Raw genomic sequence first — 21,378 nt, 5'->3', positions numbered from 1 at the left:
CTGGTAGAAGGCAGGTTACACCCAGCCCTCCCCCACCAGGTTCGGGAAAAAAGAATTTTCCTCGGAAGAAAGTGAAAGAGATAGAAACTGTTTATTTAACAAACACACAGCAAAAGGATAACAATGCTAAATATTCAAACCTCTCGCTGTGGAGAGAAAGCTGGGATAATTGGAGAGTCCTTCCGTGTTTCAGTGGGGTCTCCTGAAACATCCCTAGACAGCCAGGCCCGTGGAAAGAAATAGGGAGCGATTCTTGAGAGAAGTTTCAGAGCTCTTTCTTCTCCAGCCACATGGGCGGGGCACTGCCAAAGAACTGAGCAATCACGGCACAAGCAGGGCCCTCCTGGCACAGGGCAACACAAAATAACCAGTGGTGAACAGGATTAGGGCACATGTGAGCAGGGAGCAGGGAGACCCCGTGCCCAGGCCATGCCTCTACCCCAGGGTCCCCTCTCCCATGACCTCATGGCAGGGGGGAGGAACCCCAACACTTCTGGAGGTGTAGTATCCCTCCTCCTCCTTGGAGCTGGCTCATGGGCCCACATTCAGGGCTCCCACCTCGGGAGAAAATTCTCCCGGTGCGGTCTGATGTTGAAACAGTCAAGAAGAGAAGAAGGGAAAAAAACCCCCAAAGTCCCAGGAGAACAAAGTTCAACTCTCCATCTCCCTGCAGAGAAAAGGAGCTGAAAACTGGCTCAAAAGCAAGAAGGTTGCTTCCTCCACCCTTGCTGCAAGCAGGATGCAGAGGAGTGTGTATGTGTGTCCTTGAACAAACGCTCTGAGAAGTTTGTCCGGTTTTTTTTCCTCTACCCCCCTCTCAGGCTCAGTTGAAAGGCACAGAAATGCACCAAGTTAACTTCTGGGCATAGAGCAGCCATAGGGGATACACATCCTAAAGTCACCCCAAGACACAGGCACAGAGAATTCAGTGGAAAGACTCCGAGAATTCTGCTCCCAGAGATCATTCCTGCTCACACTGACCCTTGTAGAAAGGGGCCATCGTTCCAGGCAGCCTGTACTGAGCATGTGGCTCCTGAGCGGGGTTTGTTGTTTAGGAAACCTGCTCAGGCTTTTCCATTCTTTCCTTGCAAACAGGAAAACTTCTCCTGGGCCTGTGTGCAGGCAGAGCCCTGAGGAGAGCAGGTGGCACATGGTGCGCTGGGCTGGGACAGCCAGCTGCAGAGCTCAAGGGAAGAAGCCCAAAGTGTCACAATGGCTCCTTGCCTTCACATGCAACACCTGGGTCACAATGGTCTCCTTGATTCCATGAGGCCCCACTGTGTCACAATGGCTCCTTGGTTCCATGCGGTTCCGCAGTGTCACCATGGTCTCTTTTGATCCGCACTGTCATCATGGACAATTGGTTCCATGAGGCCCCGCAGTGTCACAATGGTCCCTTGGTTCCATAGGTTTTATGTTGTAACAATGGACTCCTTGCTTCTATGAGCTCGCCTGCTTTTTGCAGAGGTGTCTTTGGTTCCAACAAGGCCCCGCTGTGTCTCAGTGCACCCTGGCTTCCATGCGCATCTGGAGTATCACAAAGGCTCCTTGGTTGCACCAGGTCCTGCTGTGTCACAATGGATCCTGTGCTCCATGAGGCCCTCCAAAGTCATCATGGAGGCTTGCTTCCATGAGGTTCCATGATGTGCCAGTGGTCATCCTGGTTCCAGGAGTTTCCTTAGTGTCACAATGCTCTCCATGCTTCCATGATTCCCCACAATGCTCTCCATGCTTCCATTAGGCCCTGCTTTGCCACAATGGTCCCCTGGTTTCCATGAGGCCCCGCTGTGTCACAGTGGACGTATGGTTCCATGATGCTCCGTGGTGCCACCATGGTCTTCTTGAATCCGCAGTGTAACAATGGACCATTGGTTCCATGCGGCCTGGCCGTGTCACAATGGGCTCCTTGAGTCCATGATTCCCCACGGTGTCACAATGGAGCCTTGTTTCTAGGAGGTTCTGTACTGTCACAATTGTCTCCTTGATGCCATCAGCCCCTGCAGTGTCACAAAGGCTCCTTGGTTCCATGAGGCACACAAAAGCTTTGCAGAAACATTGAGCCACAGCTGCTGAACACAGCTGGCAACATCTGCTTGTATCAAAAGAGGGCTTCAAGCTGAGAATGGCACCAGCAGCTTCCATCTGCAACAGAGACCCCGGGAAAGGACAGGCTGTGCCGGTCTGGACAAATGTGGAGGAAAATATCCTCTGGTAGAAGGCAGGTTACACCCAGCCCTCCCCCACCAGGTTCGGGAAAAAAGCATTTTCCTGGGAAGAAAGTGAAAGAGATAAAAACTGTTTATTTAACAAACACACAGCAAAAGGATAACAATGCTAAATAGTAAAACCTCTCGCTGTGGAGAGAAACCTGGGATAATTTGAGAGTCCTTCCATGTTTCAGTGGGGTCTCCTGAAACATCCCTAGACAGCGAGGCCCGTGGAAAGAAATAGGGAGCGATTCTTGAGAGAAGTTTCAGAGCTCTTTCTTCTCCAGCCACATGGGCGGGGCACTGCCAAAGAACTGAGCAATCACAGCACAACCAGGGCCCTCCTGGCACAGGGCAACACAAAATAACCAGTGCTGAACAGGATTAGGGCACATGTGAGCAGGGAGCAGTGAGACCCCCGTGCTCAGGCCATGCCTCTACCCCAGGGTCCCCTCTCTGTAGAGAGCTTATCTGAGGAATGGCTGCGCAGTAGAGGACATGATAAGATAGAGCCTTGCAGGATGTAGGAGTCAGCCTGTCGTGGGAAAAGGGGTTTCTTATCAACAAGGTGTCCAACAGGACACAAGCCAGAGCAGACTGGAATGAGGAAACCATCGCCGCGGGGTGTGTTGTTCCCACGAGAGAAGATGACCAATCGTGAGCTCAGGTTTTGCAATATGTATGAGCTGTTTAAGTGTTGTATAAATAAGAGATGAAAAGACAATAAAATCGAGGCTTGCCGATCATGAAATCATGAGCTCGTCTCCCGCGCCTTTCCCGACATCTGACGCCCGAACAGAAGGCACGTCATGTACCCCCCCTACCCCCACTTCCACAAGGAAAGGTGCGTTGGGTTCAGGTCCTGCAGCTAGAGGGACGGCAATAAGAGCGGAGGACAACTGTGTTCCCGTCTCCGTGCCCGAACGACCACACCGGTGGGTTCGCTGATACGTGCTGCCGAAGCCTGGAGGGCTAGCCACGGTACCATAAGTATGGATAGGCAAGCAGCACAGGATTTATTTAAAGTCTTTCTTCTTATGCTTTACTTTAAAGCTTTTAACTTAGAAAAAGACCTCCCTTCCCTACTAACTCACGTGCGTTCCTATGTTTTCTTTAACGACCCTCACAGCATTCACGAGTTAGCAGAATGGCGGAGGTACGGGGATGAACTTTTTAGCCTTGTTTTAGACGATGATAAGTCAGCCAAGAAAATAAGCAAACTTTGGAAAGCAGTTCATAATGAGTTACTGTTAGTGCAGGCAGAGAAGCGAGCAGTCATAGGCATTAAGATAGCGCATTCCCGTAACCAAGATAATGACTCCTCGGTTTTCCCTACAGCCCCAAACCCCCCCGCCTTTGCCACTATTGAGATTCCTCCAGAGCCACCCCCCGCTGACAGTCAATCCCCCACGCTGCCTACCCTCCTGCCCGCTCCCCCGCCTTCCGCTTCAATCGCCGCTTCTGCATTAACCCCCTCACGCCCGCCGCTGCCACCCGACCCCTCTAACGCCACAGAGCCTGTCCCTGGGGCAGAATCTGACCCGGCGGAGGCTATGGCAGCAAGGAGGAGAGAGTTGTGGCAGGCGCTTGCCCGAGACGGCATGGAAAGGGGAGATTCCGAACTCCTAGCAGCGGCACAAGAAGCGATGGCTTTCCCTGTTGTTTTCACTACTAATGCGCAAGGGGGTCAGAACGCGCAGTTTGCCCATCTCGACTGGAAACTCCTGTCCCAGCTGAGAGCAACAGTCAGTAACTTTGGGGTGTCTAGTGAGCCAGCTAAGCAGATGTTAGATTATCTTTTAAATGCCCACATTCTTCTGCCTGCCGATATCCTGGCCATCACGAAACTCATTTACACCCCCTCTCAGAGATTGCTTTTTGAGGCAAGGTGGAGAGAGGAAGCGGCAAGTAGCACTAACCTCCCCAGACCCCAAGGGGACCCCTTAACAGGCCTTACTGTAGATGAGCTTATGGGACAGGGCCCGTATCTCAGAGTTGAAGCTCAAGCTGGACTAGGGCCACATAAACTTAGGGAGGCAATGGCAGTAGCTAAGAGAGCAATAGATAAAGTCAGGACATCGGGAGGGACCCCCCTATATATATGAGCATCAAGCAGGGTCGTGATGAATCGTTAAGCTCCTTTGTTGATAAGGTTATGGATGCTATCTCTAGGGCAGGGATACCCGATCATATGCAAGATGCTATCTTAAGACAGTGCATTTTGCAAAATAGCAATCCTGCCACTAGATCTCTGATTACCTCTATACCTGGTGATTGGACCACTCAGGCATTACTAGATAAAGCTGCGACCTTGCCCTCAGGTGCTCAAGCCTTTTTAGTCCACGCGTTAGAAAAGCTGGGGGAGGGATTGAAGGAACAAGCAGCTAGTGCTCAGACGCAGGTAATGGCCGCCCTTGCTCCCCTCCAAGCAGCAGCCACGCGCCCCCGGTTGCCTCCAGAGGGAAACAGAATGAGATGCTATCGATGTGGCCAGTCGGGCCACCTTCGTGGGGAGTGCCCAGCATCCGGAGTTTGGTGCAACAAATGCCAATCCAACACGCATAACTCGAATGCCTGCCGTAACAAGAAGCGGGGAAACTCCCGGAGCAGCGCGTCCAGCAGCTGCGCAGGGACACAAGTAGCAGCTGCAAACCCTTGCCCTGCCTTCAGCCAGCAACAAGTGACAGCATCGGTCTGGACTTGGCAGCCTCAGTAGACTGTGATCTCCTGACGTCTGAAATCCATAACATCCCTACAGGACTAACAGGACCCATCTGCCTCAATGGTACACCAGTAGGAGGCTTGATTCTTGGCTGATCATCTGCCACTGCCCTAGGACTGTTCGTTCAGCCAGGCGTGGTGGACGCTGACTCACAGGGTGATATCTTCATACTGGCTTATACTGTTCATCCACCTGTAAGGATTCCTAAAGGCCAAAGACTAGCTCAATTTGTACCTTTGCCTCAAGCCACACAAGGCATGCAACCCTTGCAGGCTCAACCAAACGCTCATACAGGCTGCGGCTCAACTGGGGAACTAACCTTGCTCACCATCGATCTTAATAGCCGTCCACGGAAGCCGTGTGCCCTAACCTATAAAGGAGAAACAATCACGTTACAGAGCCTCCTAGACACAGGGGCAGACTCCAGCATTGTCGATGTGAACACATGGCCCTCACATTGGCCTCTTCTGCCAGCAATGACAGCCATCACTGGTGTCGGAGGAATGAAACTAGCACACAAATCTCCACTGATAACTGTGGAAATTGAGGGCAAGAAAACTACCGCAACTTTTTCTATCGCCCCTCTACCCCCCACAGTTGACTGCCTCCTCGGAAGAGATGTATTGGCCCAAATGGGTTTTGTGCTTACCGATGATCGCCATTTCTGCTAAGGGCCGTTGCTTGGAATTTCCCGCTGCCACTAAGATGGACTGACAACGACCCTGTGGTGGTTAAGCAATGGCCTTTAAAACGGGAAAATCTGCTTCAAGCACACGCTCTAGTCAATGAGCAGCTTCAACAAGGACATCTTAAGCCGTCGACAAGCCCATGGAACACCCCAATTTTTGTCATCCAAAAGAAGAATGGCACGTTTCGTCTGCTACAAGACCTTCGAACTGTCAATGCTCGTATGGAGCCTATGGGAGCGCTGCAGCCAGGACTCCCTAATCCAGCAATGTTGCCACAAGATTGGCCTCTTCTTATTATTGACTTGAAAGATTGCTTTTTCACAATTCCACTACATCCAGATGATACAAAGCGATTTGCCTTTTCATTGCCTGCTCTCAATCGTGGTGAACCAGACAAATGTTTTGAGTGGACCGTATTGCCGCAGGGAATGCGCAACTCTCCCACCATATGTCAATTGTATGTCGATGCAGCGTTGCAACCACTGCGACAAAAGTTACCTCAGACCATCATTTATCATTATATGGATGATATTTTGTTTGCGCAGAAAGAGCCTTTTGATCAAACAGAAATTCAGCTCATTACCTCCTCTCTTCAAGAATGGTCTTTAGTAATAGCTGCTAACAAAATTCAAATATCCTCCCCGTGGAACTATTTAGGATGGGTCATCACCAATCAAAGAGTGAAGCCTCAAAAACTACATATCCAAGCCTCAATCACCACTTTAAATGACGCTCAAAAACTGTTAGGTGATCTGCAGTGGTTAAAGCCAATAGTAGGAATCCCCAATGTTCTTTTAGACCAGCTCCGTCCCTTACTAAAAGGATCAGACCCATGCGCACCGGTACACCTAACGCCGCAGCAGCGAGAAGCTCTACAACAAATCACCACCTGTATCACAGACGGTTTTGTTTCGCGTCTCAATCCAGACATCCCCCTCTCTCTTACTATTTGGAATTCTGAAACTCACCTCCTCGGCGCAATTACGCAGCTAAAGAAAACGGGGAAGCTGGCGGTTTTAGAATGGATATCACCACAGTTGCAGCAACGAAAAGCTATTACCACAAAACTTGAAAATTTGGCTAATTTAATTAAGAAAGGACGTTTGCGCATTTTGGAAATTGGAGGACAAGAACCTGAGTGCATCAATCTCCCAATGGAAAAACCTGCCTTCGACTGGTACTTGCTAAATTCTTCATTCTCACGGAAGCCCTGTTGTCCTCAGGAGCCAAAATTCAGACAGGTCCCCTGTTTCCCAAGGCATTACAGTGGATAGGAGCATGGAACTGGATTTCAAAACCCTTGCGAGAAGATAAGCCTATCTGCAATGCCATTACTGCATTCACAGACGCCGGAAGAAAGACAAGGAAAGCAGCTTGAGCTCATCGCAATATAGAGAGATTAAGCTGCTGGGTAGTGAAGCAAGCAAATGGAACAAGTAGAGTACTGTCCGCGCTTGCAGATGATTTAAGCACAGTCCAACATGCTGTATTACAAAATAGAGCTGCTATTGATTTTCTGTTGTTAGCTCATGGACACGGGTGTGAAGAATTTGAGGGACTATGCTGCATGGATCTAAATGATCATTCTCGCTCTATTCATGCAGAGATTCAACAGCTTATAAATCACTCTTAAAAAATTAAGAAAGATACAGGTTTCTTTGGCCTAGATGGGCTGGTCAGTGAACTGGGATTGGGTGGTTGGGTAAGAAGCATAGTAAAAACATTGTTTCTCTTATTGATCATGGTTTTGGTAGGATTAGTCCTGTTCAGCTGCGCTCTAACTTGTATCAAGAGGGTACTGCTAAAAACAACAACTCTGAGCATGATAGCACATAAAGAAAACGGGGGAAGTGTAGAGAGCTTATCTGAGGAATGGCTGGGCAGCAGAGGACATGATAAGATAGATCCTTGCAGGATGTAGGAGTCAGCCTGTCATGGGAAAAGGGGTTTCTTATCAACAGGGTGTCCAACAGGACACAAGCCAGAGCAGACTGGAATGAGGAAACCATCGCTGCGGGGTGTGTTGTTCCCACGAGAGAAGATGACCAATCATGAGCTCAGGTTTTGCAATATGTATGAGCTGTTTAAGTGCTGTATAAATAAGAGATGAAAAGACAATAAAATCGAGGCTTGCCGATCATGAAATCATGAGCTCGTCTCCCACGCCTTTCCCGACACCTTCCACTGCAGCTGGATTGTTCCAAAATTCCAGGTTCTGATGCACACCGCATCTCCTGGTTGGAAAGGATGTACAGGCGAGTCCAGCCCCAATGATCTGTTGAGAACCATGCACCTTTTAAGGCTTACAAGAGTTAGTCCCAGTGCTATTAAATATTCATTTCAGCAAAGCTTCTGAGCCTTCCCTTGTCTTGTTGGTGCCACATGGGAAAGCTTCTGGCCATCCAGAAAAAGGATCCACCAATACCAAAATGTGCCAGTCCCCCTTCTGCCTGGGCAGTTCTGCAAAATCAGTTGGCCAAAATCACCTGGTGATTCCCATGTAACGAGCCCTGGAGGCAGCCTTCTTCCTTCAAAAGCAATCCCATCTTTCTCAACAACTGATCTATTGTTTTTTGCCATTTTTGTGCTTACTAGATGCCTTTGTAAACTGGCCACCATATTCTCCATTTCCTCATGTGTTTCCTGATGTTTGAGTTCTGTAATACATTAATTGTGGAGCTACAATTACCTGCCCACACGGGGTTACCAATCACCTGCTGGGATTTTCCATAGCTGCTGCTGCTGGGGCTGACTGCCTGTCCTGATCACTGGAATCTGGTTTTTGTTGCGGAACATTCCAGTTTTTGCTAGGTATTAGTGCAAGGAGAGCTTTTTCAGCACCCTCTTGAGCTGTTTGGTCAGCCAATGGATTCCCTGGATTACCTGGGGAGTCTCCAAACCCATGGGCTTTACAAGGGCATCAGGGCCACTTCTTTTGGCTTTGGCACACTCTGCAGTAGGTGACTGATTTCTTTTTGTACTCACTGGAGACCTCTGTGCCCTTTCCTTCCATGTGGCTCCCTGGGCGTGCATTATTCCAAACCCAGAGTTCAAATCCGTCCATATGTTCACCCTTTTTCCTTCAGTGATTTCTAGGAAAGGTCATTCATTCTGCTTTTTGTGCTGCTGTGTTCAAAGCTAAAGCCTGGGCTTCTATGACCTGGGTCGAGGTTGCCACTGCACACCCAGCTGCCTGTTTCCCATCCATACCACGCTGCTCCCACCAGGGTGCAGGTCCAGTGCTGGCTCCTGCATGGGATTGCTGTGGAGGTCCCAGAGTCTGCCAGAACACACTTGTTCCATGGATCCCAGGCAGTCATGGCACAAAGACTGCAAGCCTTCTCTTAGAAGGGACTCGAACACTTCCCTGTTCCAACCTTGGGTACCTTGAACAAACCCTGCAAAGCTTTTGCTGCACCTTACAGGCAGGTCAACAGTTTACACCAGGAAAGGAAAAGGAAAAGGGAAAGGGAAAGGGAAAGGGAAAGGGAAAGGGAAAGGGAAAGGGAAAGGGAAAGGAAAAAGGGGAAGGGGAAGGGGAAGGAGAAGGAGAAGGAGAAGGAGAAGGAGAAGGAGAAGGAGAAGGAGAAGGAGAAGGGAAAAGGAAAAGGAAAAGGAAAAGGAAAAGGAAAAGGAAAAGGAAAAGGAAAAGGAAAAGGTGCCTTTATCTTACCAGGGGTCTTTCTCTGATTTCCTTTGGAGCAGGGACCAAAGGTTCTCCCCAGAATCCTTCAGTGCTGCCTGCAGGTGCTGCCATCCCTCAGATCTGTTGAAATTCAAGAGGATGAGGCCACGGGGTGTCCCAATGGTCCCTTGGTTCCATGGGCCCCGCAGTGTAACCATGGTGTCCTTGGTTCTGCAGTGTCACAATGGACCCTTCATTCCATGAGGCCCCACAGTGTGGCAATGGTCCCTTGAGTCCATGAGGCCCCACAAGGTCACAATGGTCCCTTGGTTCCATGGCCCCGCACTCTCACAATGCTCTCCTTGGCTGCACAAGGTCCCGGAGTGGCACAAGGGTCTCCTTGGTGCAGAGACCAGGGCAGAAGGGTTCCACAAGGCCCCAGCGTGTCACAAGGATCTCTTTGGATCTGCAGTGGCAGAACTGACCCAGGGTTACACGAGATCCTCCTGTGTCCCAAGGGCTCCTTGGTTCCACAGGGCCTGATTCTCTGACACTTCAGAGATGGTGTTGGACAGTTTCTATTTTCCCGCAGTTTGGTGACGAAAGGAGCACGCTGGGCAGAGCACGGAGATGCTGCTGCTGTCTGCTCAGGGGAAAGGGCCCAACAAGGCTGAAGGGCTGGGAGGCTGCTGGAAGGGCCGTGCCCCACATGGTGCAGCTTTCCTGGGAGGGAGGGAGGGAACAGCAGGAGAGACACGCCGTGCCCCACAGAGCAGCTGGGCAGGGGGACACTGGGCATGAGGAGGAGGAAATGTCCCTCCCAGGGCAGCGCTGGGGCAGGAGAAGCACCCAGAGGGAGGATGAGCTCAGGGCATGTGTGTGTGCCCAAGGCACAGAGGGTGAGGCTGGGCACAGCTCAGGCCAGGGCTGGCAGTGGCAGGGCAGAGCTGGCGGGGCAGCGAGATGGGAGTGTGCAGCCTGCAGGGACACAGCAGCAGCGGTGGGACAGCGCAGGACAAGCTGTGCTGGACATGGCCAAGGGCCCTGGCAGGGCTGGCAGTGCCCAGGAGAAGCCAAGCCTTGGTGCCCTGGGGCACAGCAGCGTCTGTGCCACCAAGGGCTGGGAGGAGACACCTTGTCCTGAGGCCCTGGGGCCTCCTGGCACAGCCCCAGCAAGGCTGGGCACTGTCAGCCCCTTGTCCTGCCCTCAGCATCCCCCCACGTCCCAGTGGCCTCAGGGATCTGCTGCAAGGAGTCCCTGGGGAGCCTTGGTCAGGAATGGCCCTGGGGGCTCCTGAATGCTCCCAGGACTGCAGGGTTTTCAAAGGACTTTGGCTTTGGCTTTTACCTGGGAGTCTCTGAGAGCTTTGTGCAATCCTGGCCCCCAATTATCTGCTCTAATGAGTCCCTGGAGATTCTCTGTCACTAACAACGCTCACTGGGGCTCATTAATGCTTTGAGATACTCCAGGGTAATTAAAGTACCTCTTTTTGACACTGACTCTCTGAGAGGTTTGTGCAGTCATGGTCCCCAATTCTCTGCTTTAATCAGTCCCTTGAGAGCCTTGGTCATTAACAACAGTTCATTAATGCTTCAAGGTACTTCTGGTTTTTCTAAGGTACTTTCCTTTTTCCACACTTGAGTCTCTGAGAGCTTTGTGCAGCCATGGTCTCCAGTCCTCTGCTTTAATCAGTCCCTTGAGAGCTTTGTACTGACACACATGTATTGGCAGCCACTGAAGAATTGGCTGCAGCCGCCCCAGCAAAGGGGGAACCTTTGGTGCCCGGCCAGGCCGTGCCATGCCCAGCTCTGGCAGCATCCCCCTGGCTCTGGACTCACCTGCACACTGGCCGTGGAGCGTGTCTTTGGAGAAGGTGCCAGAATCAAAGGCCATCATCTTCAGCTGCCACTGGCCAGCTCCAGGAAGAGGTTGTCGGCCTTGAGCTCGTCCTTGGTGTCTCCAGCAGCAGCAGCCCCACCTGCTACAGCTTCTCCAGGGGCTCCTTCTCCTTCCCTGGGGCCACACCAGGCTCTCAGGGTTCTGCCCAGGGCCCCAGCCATCAGTGAACCACACAAGCAAAACCAGGGGGGATGGTGGCCACCAGTGCTTGCCAGAGCAGGCCTCCAGCTCAGCTGCAGCCCAAGAGCTGCGTGTTCCCTTCTGATGCTCCCTGCTCAGAGCTCCAGGCAGGACAAAATAGTCTGCTTTACTTTGCCACTGATTGCCAAGAGATGTGTGGGGCTGTTACCTGCCAGGCCCCTGGATCACACTGTGCCCGTGGCTCTCTGCCATCCTCTAGGGCACATGAACACCCTGCAGCCAAGGGGCACTGAAGAGCTCTTCCAAGGACGGCCTGTCCAAGGGCTGCATGGACAAGCACCTCTTAAGAACACCCTGGCACTCTGGGCAGAGAAACCAGAAACCACCAGGCAGCTGTAGAAGGATCCCGCCCGCTTTGCCCCCCGTTCCCGTGCCCAGGCCATGCTGGCTGTGCCCAGAGCTGGGCCTAAACTTGCCCATGGATTCTGTGCTTTGGAGGGCAGCAGGAGAGCAGGACATGTGCCACCTGCTCAGAGCTGCCAGAGCGGGATGCTCCTGAGCCCGCTGCTGGCTCCCAGCACTGCTATTCCCCCCATGACACAGAGATGAGGGATCCACACAAAAGGAACCAGACCAGGAGCCCACACTTTCAGTGCCTGCCAGAAATGGGTCTCATTTTGCTCTGCATTCCTTTCCTAGAAGGGATTATCTATTAAAACAAGAGAAAAAAGAAAAGAACCAGAAAAAGTATGAGAGATGAAAACAAAACCCAAATGTGGAGTGAAAAGTCTTCTGCAACTTTGGATTCAGAGGGAATTGATATTTTTTAAAAGAGAACTCAGTTATTTACCTTTTATTTTTTTGTTTCATTCAGAACTTACATTGTTTTCCTTCCTTCCTTCCTTCCTTCCTTCCTTCCTTCCTTCCTTCCTTCCGAATTCCGAATTCCGAATTCCGAATTCCTTCCTTCCTTCCGAATTCCTTCCTTCCTCCCTCCTTTCCTCCCTCCCTTCTTCTCTTCCTCCCTTCCTCCCTTCTCTGCTTTCCCTTTTTATATCTTTTTGCTTTCTTTTCCATTTCTGGCACCTCAACCCTGTTCCCAGGCTGCTTCCCACACAGGATTCCTCTGCAGGACTGCGGAAAGCTGAGAGGCAGCTCTGGCTTCTCCACTTCTCCTGTGCTAAAGCTGCCTGGCAGAAGAAATGGAGGGACAGCTCTGGTGGCACAATCCCTCCCGGCCCAGGGCACAGCGCTGGGAAGGTCTTTCCGTGCCGAGGCTTTGCTGCGGCCAAGGAAAGCTCCTGGCTCAGGGTCACCTTTCCTGCGGGGCCAGACCCCCCGAGTGGCCCAGCAGCAGCAGAGAATTCCAGCACAGCCCCGGCACGGGCAGGGCGGCCCTGGGCGGGCTGCGGGAGCCGGCAGCGCCTGAGCTCAGAGCAGCTGAGCCCGGGGGCTCTTGGCCAAGGCCGAGGCCCAGCGAGCATTTCTCAGGTCGCAGGGCGGCCTGGAAAGGTGCTGGGGGGGATCATTCACCCCCCAGTGCGGTCCCAGTGGCTCCCAGGATTTCCATGTTCGTGGTCCCAGCGCTGCTCCCAGCCCTGATCCGTGGGGATGGGAATGTCCCGCTCCCTTCCCGGGGCAGGCTCACACCTGAGCCAGGTGTGCAGGGCAGGACCTTGCCCTGAGCCCAAGCCCTGTCCCCCCTGCAGGATCTGCTTCCCATCGGCCTCTTCCTCCTGCGGCCCCAAGCCCAGCTCGGTGCTGAACGAAGGGCGCTGGGCCGGGGTCATCCCCCGGCGGGGGCTGCGCACCCCCTCTGCCCCCTCCCCAAATTCCCTCCCGGGGCAGCAGGGGCTGGCTCAGGAGCCCTGGGGCTCCTAGGGCTCCGTGCTTTCCTTCCAAAGGAAAAGAACTGTCCTTCTCCAGGTGCCCATTGCCAAATCTGAGATTCTACCCCCCAAATTCTGTCTATCCAAGGATTGCTCCCAGACAAAAGCTGCCATGAGAGACAGATCTGGCTGCCCTCGCCCATGGTGGCCACTTCTCATCTTCTTCCAAAACTCTTGGACTTTGTGCTTTTCTTTCATGTGGAATAAACCCATCCTTCTCGACAAGGTGCCCATGGCCAAAATTGGGATTCCACCTCCCAAATTCCCAATATCCAAGGGTTGCTCCCGAACAAACCTGCCAGGACACACAGATCTGCCTGGCCTTGGCCTCTGGTGTCTGTGTCTCATCTGCCCCTGAAACTCTGGGGCTCAGTGCTTCCCTTCCTCTGGAGACCACTGTGACCCTGTGTGGCCTCGTGGAACCCAGGGGCCGTTGTGACCCTGCAGGGCTGGTGGCACCAAGGGCACCATTGTGACCCTGTGGCGTTCCATGGAGCCAAGGGGCCACTGTGGCACTGCTGGCCCCAAAGAACTGAGGGGCCTTTGTGACAGGGCAACTGGGGAGGCCCAGAGTGGACACCAGGAGAAAGGAATTTCCCTCCCAGGCAGGGCTGGGGTGCAACACGTCCCCCAGAAGGAGTCTGGAGCAGCCCAAGGCTTTGTGTGCCCGGGCAGAGGCAGGCAGGACGCAGAGCTGCCAGCAAAGGAAGGGGCCAGCCAGGTGGGGCAGCCGGGGAGATGAGGACAGCCTGCAGGGACAGAGGCGCAGGGCAGGGACAGCGTGGCACAGCCTGGGCTGCAGAGGGCAGAGGGATGGGCAGCAGCTGCAAGGCCCTGACAGAGCCAACTTGTGCAGCCCTTTGGCCACGGCTGCTGGCCCTGGCCCTGAGGCCAGGAGGGGACAAGTGACCCCTGCAGCCCTGGGGCCTCAGTGCCTCCTTGTCCCTGCCCAGCAGCCTGGCAGGGGCCGCCCCATGGTGCTGCCCTGGGCACTGCCCATCCCCACTTCCCAGTGCCCCGGCAAGAGCCCTGAGCACTGAGGGAGGGACAGGATCTGCCTTGCCAGGGGCTGGGGCTCAGGCCTTGGCCCTTTGCACTCATGGAACACAGCCAGCTTTGCTCAGCACCAGAGACACCTTTCCCTTGCTTGTCCCCACCTGCCATCGCTGCCTCCAGAGTTCTGCTCTCACTGGAACCTGGGCACACTTTCACGTGAGTCGTGTCCCTCACTGGGACCCATTAAAAGTTAAAGAAACTTTGGACTTTGAATCTTTGAGTTCTTGAGAAGTTTTTTGAAGACACTCTGAGGGACTGAGTCTGATGTGAACAACACCAAAGCCCTGAGGGGGTCATTAAAGTCCTTGTGCTGCTGCTGTGCTGCTGAGCTGGGCCGGGCTCCTGGCACAGAGGGAACTCTCAAGCTCCTGGCAACCAAGGAGAGCTTCAAAGAGGCAGCTCTGCTGAGGAGCAGCTCCTCTGCCAGCCCAGCAGGGCTGAGGGCACTGCCTGCAGGTACCTGGGAGGAGTGAGCAGAGAGCTGGCTAAAGCAGCTGGAAGGACAGCTCTGAACTCATTCGTGGAGAAACCTTCACAGCGTGGGACACAGTGAGTCTCTGGCTGCAGGGATCCTCTAGAGCTGGCCCATGACACGGCTGCCATGGCTGTGAGGATGGCTCTGCTGCCGTTCCTGCCTTGGGGGAGGATGTGCTGCAGAGCGGGGCTGCCCTGGGCACCGTCAGAGGGACAGGGCAGGACGGCTCCTGCTGCCAGGGCCGGCTGCAGGCTCTGAAGGTGGGCAGCAGCCAGGGGTGCCCAGGGCTGTCCTGCAGAGCAGCTCCTGCAGCCCTGAGGGCTCTTTGCCAGGCCAGGGCATCTGCCACCTGCCAGGGGCACCTCTCAGCCTGCCTGGGAGCTCCCCATGGGCGGTGCAGGGGAGCTGTGGCTGCAAGGAGTGACTCCTGCAGGGCAGGTCCTGCTGCTGTGGAGAGGCTGCTGTGGGGCCAGGGCTGCTCAGAGCTCCAGCTCATGCCCAGGTCATTTCTGAGGGGCTTTTCATGAGCACATTCAGGGCAGGAGATTCCTGCTTGAGTTTCTGCTTTCCTCAATCTGTGCTCCCACTTTTCTCCGGCTCAGCTTGGTGGGAATGGAAACTCAGCTGTGCAGATGGAGCAGGGGCTGAGGCTCTTAAACCATCACACTGAGGATTCCTGGGAGCCTCAGCAAGTGCCTGCACCTCGCCAGCCCCCAGCTCCAGCCAGCATCACCTTTCCATGGTGCCCAGGCCCGGGGGAGCTGTTCTTTAATCGCCGCAGCCCCGAGCGGCTGCCGGGCAGGGCTGGCCCAGGGGCTGGGCTGGGCTCCGGCAGCAGCGGCAGGGACGGAGCCCGGGCCGCAGGAGCAGCTCCCGGCTGGGCCAGCTCCAGCAGCAGAGCCGTGGGCAGGGAGGGAGGGAGGCAGCGCTGAGGGCAGCCCTGCTGAGGGGAGCTGTGGCAGCTGCCGGCGCTGCCCTGCAGTGCAGACACCGCCCTGAGCAGCGCAGCTCCGGTGTCCCCTCGCAGCCAGCACAGCCCTCAGCCCGGGGGCTCGGGGCCCTCAGCCCGGGGGCTCGGGGCCCTCAGCCCGGGGGCTCGGGGCCCTCGGTGCCCTCCTGGGCCGGCAGAGCAGCAGCAGAGATGAAGGGCATCTCTGCGGCCACGGGCCCGTTCCTGCTGCCCGGGGCCTGAGGGCGACTGTCCTGCCCTGGTGCTGCCCGGGAGGGGCTGGGCAGCGCTGGGCAGGGAAAGGCTTTTCCTCAGGGCCCGGCTCTCTCTCCTTGCCCTGCTCAGCTGCTCCTGGCGCTGCTGAGGGGCTCTCTGGGAATGGCACTTCCAGCTGCAGGCTCAGGCCCAGCCCTGGGGCTCCTCCTGTGCAGGCTGAGCACAGCAATGGGGTGTCCCAGCTCCCTCTGCCCCGGGAGCTCTGGGCAGGCCGGGCTGGGAGGCTGGCAATGAGCCGGCTCTCCTCCAGCAGTGCCATGGGCAGGAGCCTGGCTGTGCCCTCGGGATGCCATCCCAGCTGTCAGCTGCCTTCCAGGGGACACTGGGGCCGCGAGTGTCCTTGGCCAGCAGTGGGGCTGAGACTCTGAGAAAGGCTGAGCCACTTTGCTCTGCTGTGGCTCCCTCTGCTCTCAGCTGAGCCAGGCTGATTTTCAGGGGAACACAGTGACTGCCCTCCATCTCAGGAAGGGCAGCTGGGGACAGATGGAGCGACAGAGCAGCTCCCCTCACCCTTCCCTGAGTTACAGCCAATGCTCTTGCCTTGCACAGTTCTCTCTGCTCTCCCTGGGCACAGCAGGAAACCCTCTCAAAGTGCCTTTGGCCGTCACCGTTCCTTAGCCCTGGCACAGGAGATGCTGCCCAGCTCCTCTGCCTCAGGAGCAGTTTGGGCTGATGGAGTTCAGCCCCAGGACCAGCCCCTGTCCCCATTCCCATGTCCCTGCTGCAGCAGAGCAGAGCTGACTCCTCGCTGTCCATGGGCACAGCCCCTGCTCGTCACAGCAACGGGGCCAGATCCCAGCAGAGCTCCAGGCACGGGGCTGAGGGAAGGGCTCTGAGAAAAGGAAAAGTGGGGGGCAGGGCTGGGAGAAAGGGCTTGGGCATTGCCCAGCAAAGTCTCCCCTGACTCCTCACTGTCTCATCCTTCAACAGCACTCCATGGCCAGAGGCTCCAAATGTGCAACAGCAGCTCCATCAGCCCCTTCCTCCTGCTGGCATTGGCAGACACGCGGCAGCTGCAGCTCCTGCACTTCTGCCTCTTCCTGGGCATCTCCCTGGCTGCCCTCCTGGCCAACGGCCTCATCATCAGTGCCGGAGCCTGCGGCCAGCACCTGCACAGCCCCATGTTCTTCTTCCTGCTCAACCTGGCCCTCAGCGACCTGGGCTCCATCTGCACCACTGTCCCCAAGGCCATGCACAATTCCCTCTGGGGCACCAGCCACATCTCCTACTCAGCATGTGCTGCTCAGGTGTTTTTCTTTCTGTTCTTCATCTCAGCAGAGTATTTCCTCCTCACCATCATGTGCTACGACCGCTACGTGTCCATCTGCAAACCCCTGCACTACGGGACCCTCCTGGGCAGCAGAGCTTGTGCCCACATGGCAGCAGCTGCCTGGGCCAGTGGCCTTCTCAATGGTCTGCTGCACACAGCCAATACATTTTCCCTGCCCCTGTGCCAGGGCAATGCCCTGGGCCAGTTCTTCTGTGAAGTGCCCCAGATCCTCAAGCTCTCCTGCTCATACTACAAGCTCAGGGAACTTGGGCTCATCGCTGTCAGTGCCTGTTTGGTATTTGGCTGTTTTGTGTTCATTGTTTTCTCCTATGTGCAGATCTTCAGGGTTGTGCTGAGGATCCCCTCTGAGCAGGGCCGGCACAAAGCCTTTTCCACGTGCCTCCCTCACCTGGCCGTGGTCTCCCTGTTTGTCAGCACTGGCATATTTTCCAACCTGAAGCCCCCCTCTCTCTCCTCGCCATCCCTGGATGTTGCAGTGTCAGTTCTGTACTCGGTGGTGCCTCCAGCACTGAACCCCCTCATCTACAGCCTGAAGAACCAGGAGCTCAAGGAGACCCTGAGAAAACTCTCTGGACTTCTTTGACTGCTGGAGAGTCCCTAAGGAATATGAAAAACTCAGATGCCCCTTAGATCATATGTCTTATTTTTCCTTTGTTCGTTATACAGCAAATAGTATTTCACCTTAATATTTTTGTTATCACTCTCCCAGTGTTATCTGACCCCAGACACATCCTGTACATGTGGATCCAGGCTCCCTGTACAAACAAACACACTAAAGAGTCCAGCAGAAATTATTTGTCTCTGTTCCCATCCTTCACATCTCCTCTGGAGCTGGAGCTGCAGCCCCAGCACCTGGGAGGGCTCAGGGGCTCACAAGCTCAGCTGCCACACAGAGAACTTGTGGGCCTTGGGGTGCCCCTGTTGGCCTCAGTGCCCAGAGCCTTTCTGCTCCTTCTCCCTGGGGCTGCTGCTTCCCTGCAGCCCTGGCCACGGAGAGCAGCAGAAGCGGCCGTGTCCAGAGCAGCAGTGCCAGCTCAGGGCCCTGTGGGGAGCAGGGGCTGGGCAGCAGCACAAGGCAGCCCGGCCGGCCGGGACACCTCAGCTGGGGAAAGGGATGTCCAGGAGAAGGACAAGGGAACGTTTCTGTGCCTGCAGGGTGCAATCCAGAGGAAGCTGCTGCTGCAGGCACCGGCTCTGGCCAGGCCCCTCTGTCCCCTGCCCAGGGCTGCTGTGCTGTGCTGGCCTGGGCAGAGGGGCTGGCACTGAGGGGCAGAGGCAGCCTGTGCTGGGCATCTCCTGGAGCCGGGGCTGGGAGTTCTGCGCCGTCACTGGGCTCCATTTCCCCTGCCATGGGGAGCTCCAGCCCTGGGGCTGCTGTGGAGGCTGACCTCCCTCTCTGCCCCTCGGCAGCTGCTGGGCCCTTCAGAGGGGCTGAGCAGTGGGGGGAGTGTCCCCAGTGCTGGCACACCCCAGGGCTGGCACTGCCATGGGGCTCACCCAGAACGGGCTGGGCTGGGCTGGGCTGGGAGGAGGGCAGGGGAGGTGGGCAGAGCTGGGCAGAGGCTGGGCTGGGCTGGGAAGTGCCCAGGAGATAAAACCCGCCCATATCAGCTGAGCTGTGTGACTCTGCAGGGCCAGGACTCGTTCCAGTGGGTGTGTGGTGCTGTGCCAGTCCCCTGGCAGGGATCTCAGACAGGCAGGTGCAGCACTGAGGGAGCCGGTCTGGGCCCTTGGTGGCATGGACAGTCCGAGAAGGTGCCCCAGGGCTTTGATCACCCCCCCAGCCTCTTTCATCGGCCACTTTCAGATCTGGCCACTCACCCCAGTTTTTTGGTCTCTGTTCTGTGGTCATCTCCTTCTTCCTGCTGAGTTCAGTGCTGGTGCAGGGGCAGCGTCAGCCCTGCCCCAGGCTCCCTCCTCACCCAGACCTTGGCAGAGCCCAGGGCAGGGCTCTCTGTGAACCCTGGCACGGGATGTGGGTGGTGGGACTGGACATTGAGGTCTGGCATGGACGCTCTGGTGGGGAACATTTGCCCACCCAAAACACACCCCGTGCTGTGCCGTGTCTGGTGAGGGGCGTGTGGGGCCTGTGCTGGGCAGGGGGGCTGTGCTGCCTCAGGCACAAATCACAGGCATGAGCCACAACACAGCGACCAGGAGGTGGAAGCGAGGACAGGCTGTGGAGGAGGCATTCAGAAATCTGACCCGAGCCTGTGTTCCTGTGTTTAGGAAAGCCAAAGTCCGGCTGGAGCTGATGGAGGCTTCAGGCAATATCCAGAGCAAAATGAATTCAGTCGCTGTGTTTGCAGTAAATGGCTGCAAAAGGAACATGTCAACCTGCTGCTGAATGGGGGTGGGGAGGAGAATCTAAATCATGGAATGGCTTGGGCTGGAACCTCGATCATCAGGTTCCAATCTCCTGCCGTGGGCAGGGACACCTTCCACTGGCCCAGATTGCTCTGTCCAACCTGGCCTTGAACACTTCCAGAGGTGGGGAGTCTGCAGCCTCTCTGGGTAGCCTGTGCCAGGAGCTCACCACCCTCACGGGGAAGAATTTCTTCCCAATATCCCATCTAAACCCACCCTCCTTCCCCTCATGGACATTCCCCTTGTCCTGTCACTCCAGACCTTGTCCAAAGCCCCTCTCCAGCTCTCTCGGAGCCCCTTTAGGCACTGGAAGGGACTCTCATGTCTCCTTGGAGCCTTCTCTCCCCCAGGCTGAGCAGCTCCAGCTCTCCCAGCCTGGCTCCAGAACAGAGGTGTTCCAGCCCTGCAAGTGTCCCGTGTGACACTGCGGGACTTTGTGTAACCAAGGGTCCATTGTCACACTGTGGGACGTAAGAGACCATTGTGACACTGGGGTGCCCCATGGAATCAAGGAGACCACTGTGACACTGTGGGGCCCCAACCAAGGAGATCATTGTAGCACTGTGGGGCCTCATGGGATCAAGGAGATCACTGTGACACTGTGGGGCCTCATGGAATCAAGGAGATCACTGTGACACTGTGGGGCACCATGGATCAAGGAGATCACTGTGACACTGTGGGGCCCCAACCAAGGAGATCATTGTGACACTGTGGGGCCCCATAGAACCATGGAGACCATTGTGATGCTGTGGGCCCCCATGGAATCAAGGAGATTACTGTGACACTGTGGGGCCTCATGGAATCAAGGAGATTACTGTGACACTGTGGGGCCTCATGGGATCAAGGAGATTACTGTGACACTGTGGGGCCCCATGGATCAAGGAGATCACTGTGACACTGTGGGGCCTCATGGAATCAAGGGGCCATTGTGACACTGGGGTGCCCCATGGAATCAAGGAGATCACTGTGACACTGTGGGGCACCATGGAATCAAGGAGATCACTGTGACACTGTGGGGCACCATGGAATCAAGGGGCCATTGTGACACTGTGAGGCCCCAAGGAACCATGGAGACCACTGTGACACTGTGGGGCCTCATGGAATCATGGAGATCACTGTGACACTGCAGGGCCTCATGGAATCATGGAGACCATTGTGACACTGCTGGGCCTGATGGAACCAAGAGGCCATTTTGAAACTGTGGGGCTCCATGGAACCAAGGAGACCATTCTGACACTGACAGGCTTCACAGAACCAAGGAGCTGTTGTGTCAGTGTGGGGCTCCAAGGAACCAAGAGGCCACGGTGACACTGCAGCCCATTGTGAAACAATGGAATCCACTGTCATGCTGCAGGGCCCCATGGAACCTTAGAATCAATAGTGACACTTGGGGGCCTTGTGCAACACAGGGGCCATTGTGACATTGCAGGGCTTCGTGTAACCAAGGGTGTCGTGGCATTGTTGGGCCCCATGGAACCAAGACCACTGTGACAATACGGGGCCTCGTGGAACCAGGGGGCCATTGTGTCACTTTGGGGCCCCATCAAACCAAGGCAACCATTGTGACACTGCAAGGCCTCATGGAAGCAGGGAGATCACTGTGAGGCTGTTAACAAAAGTCAGTAAAAACAAAAGAACCTCCTTAACACCAATGTAGCACTAAGAATAAGAAGCAGCATTCTTTATTTGGCTGGATGGACGAGGGGATAACTCCTCCTAAAGCCATGCATGCTGAGGACAGGACAGTTCTTGTTTATATCCTGTGTTTTACAGACATATTCAGTGATTGTC

The 21,378-nt window shown here is 55.2% G+C and overlaps 1 protein-coding gene across 1 annotated transcript; it reads left to right on the top strand.

Annotated features, from left to right (window-relative positions):
- The first annotated feature begins 16,882 nt into the window (after positions 1–16,882).
- LOC138101746 (olfactory receptor 14J1-like) lies at positions 16,883–17,803 on the top strand. The gene has a single exon (XM_068999529.1). It carries the CDS (start codon positions 16,883–16,885, stop codon positions 17,801–17,803), a length of 921 nt encoding a protein of 306 aa, XP_068855630.1.
- Positions 17,804–21,378: the final 3,575 nt, after the last annotated feature.

The sequence above is a fragment of the Aphelocoma coerulescens genome, unplaced genomic scaffold (genome assembly GCF_041296385.1).
Source record: "Aphelocoma coerulescens isolate FSJ_1873_10779 unplaced genomic scaffold, UR_Acoe_1.0 HiC_scaffold_46, whole genome shotgun sequence".
In the NCBI taxonomy this organism is placed as follows: Eukaryota; Metazoa; Chordata; class Aves; order Passeriformes; family Corvidae; genus Aphelocoma; species Aphelocoma coerulescens.
This window is presented reverse-complemented; position numbering and strand designations above follow the sequence as displayed.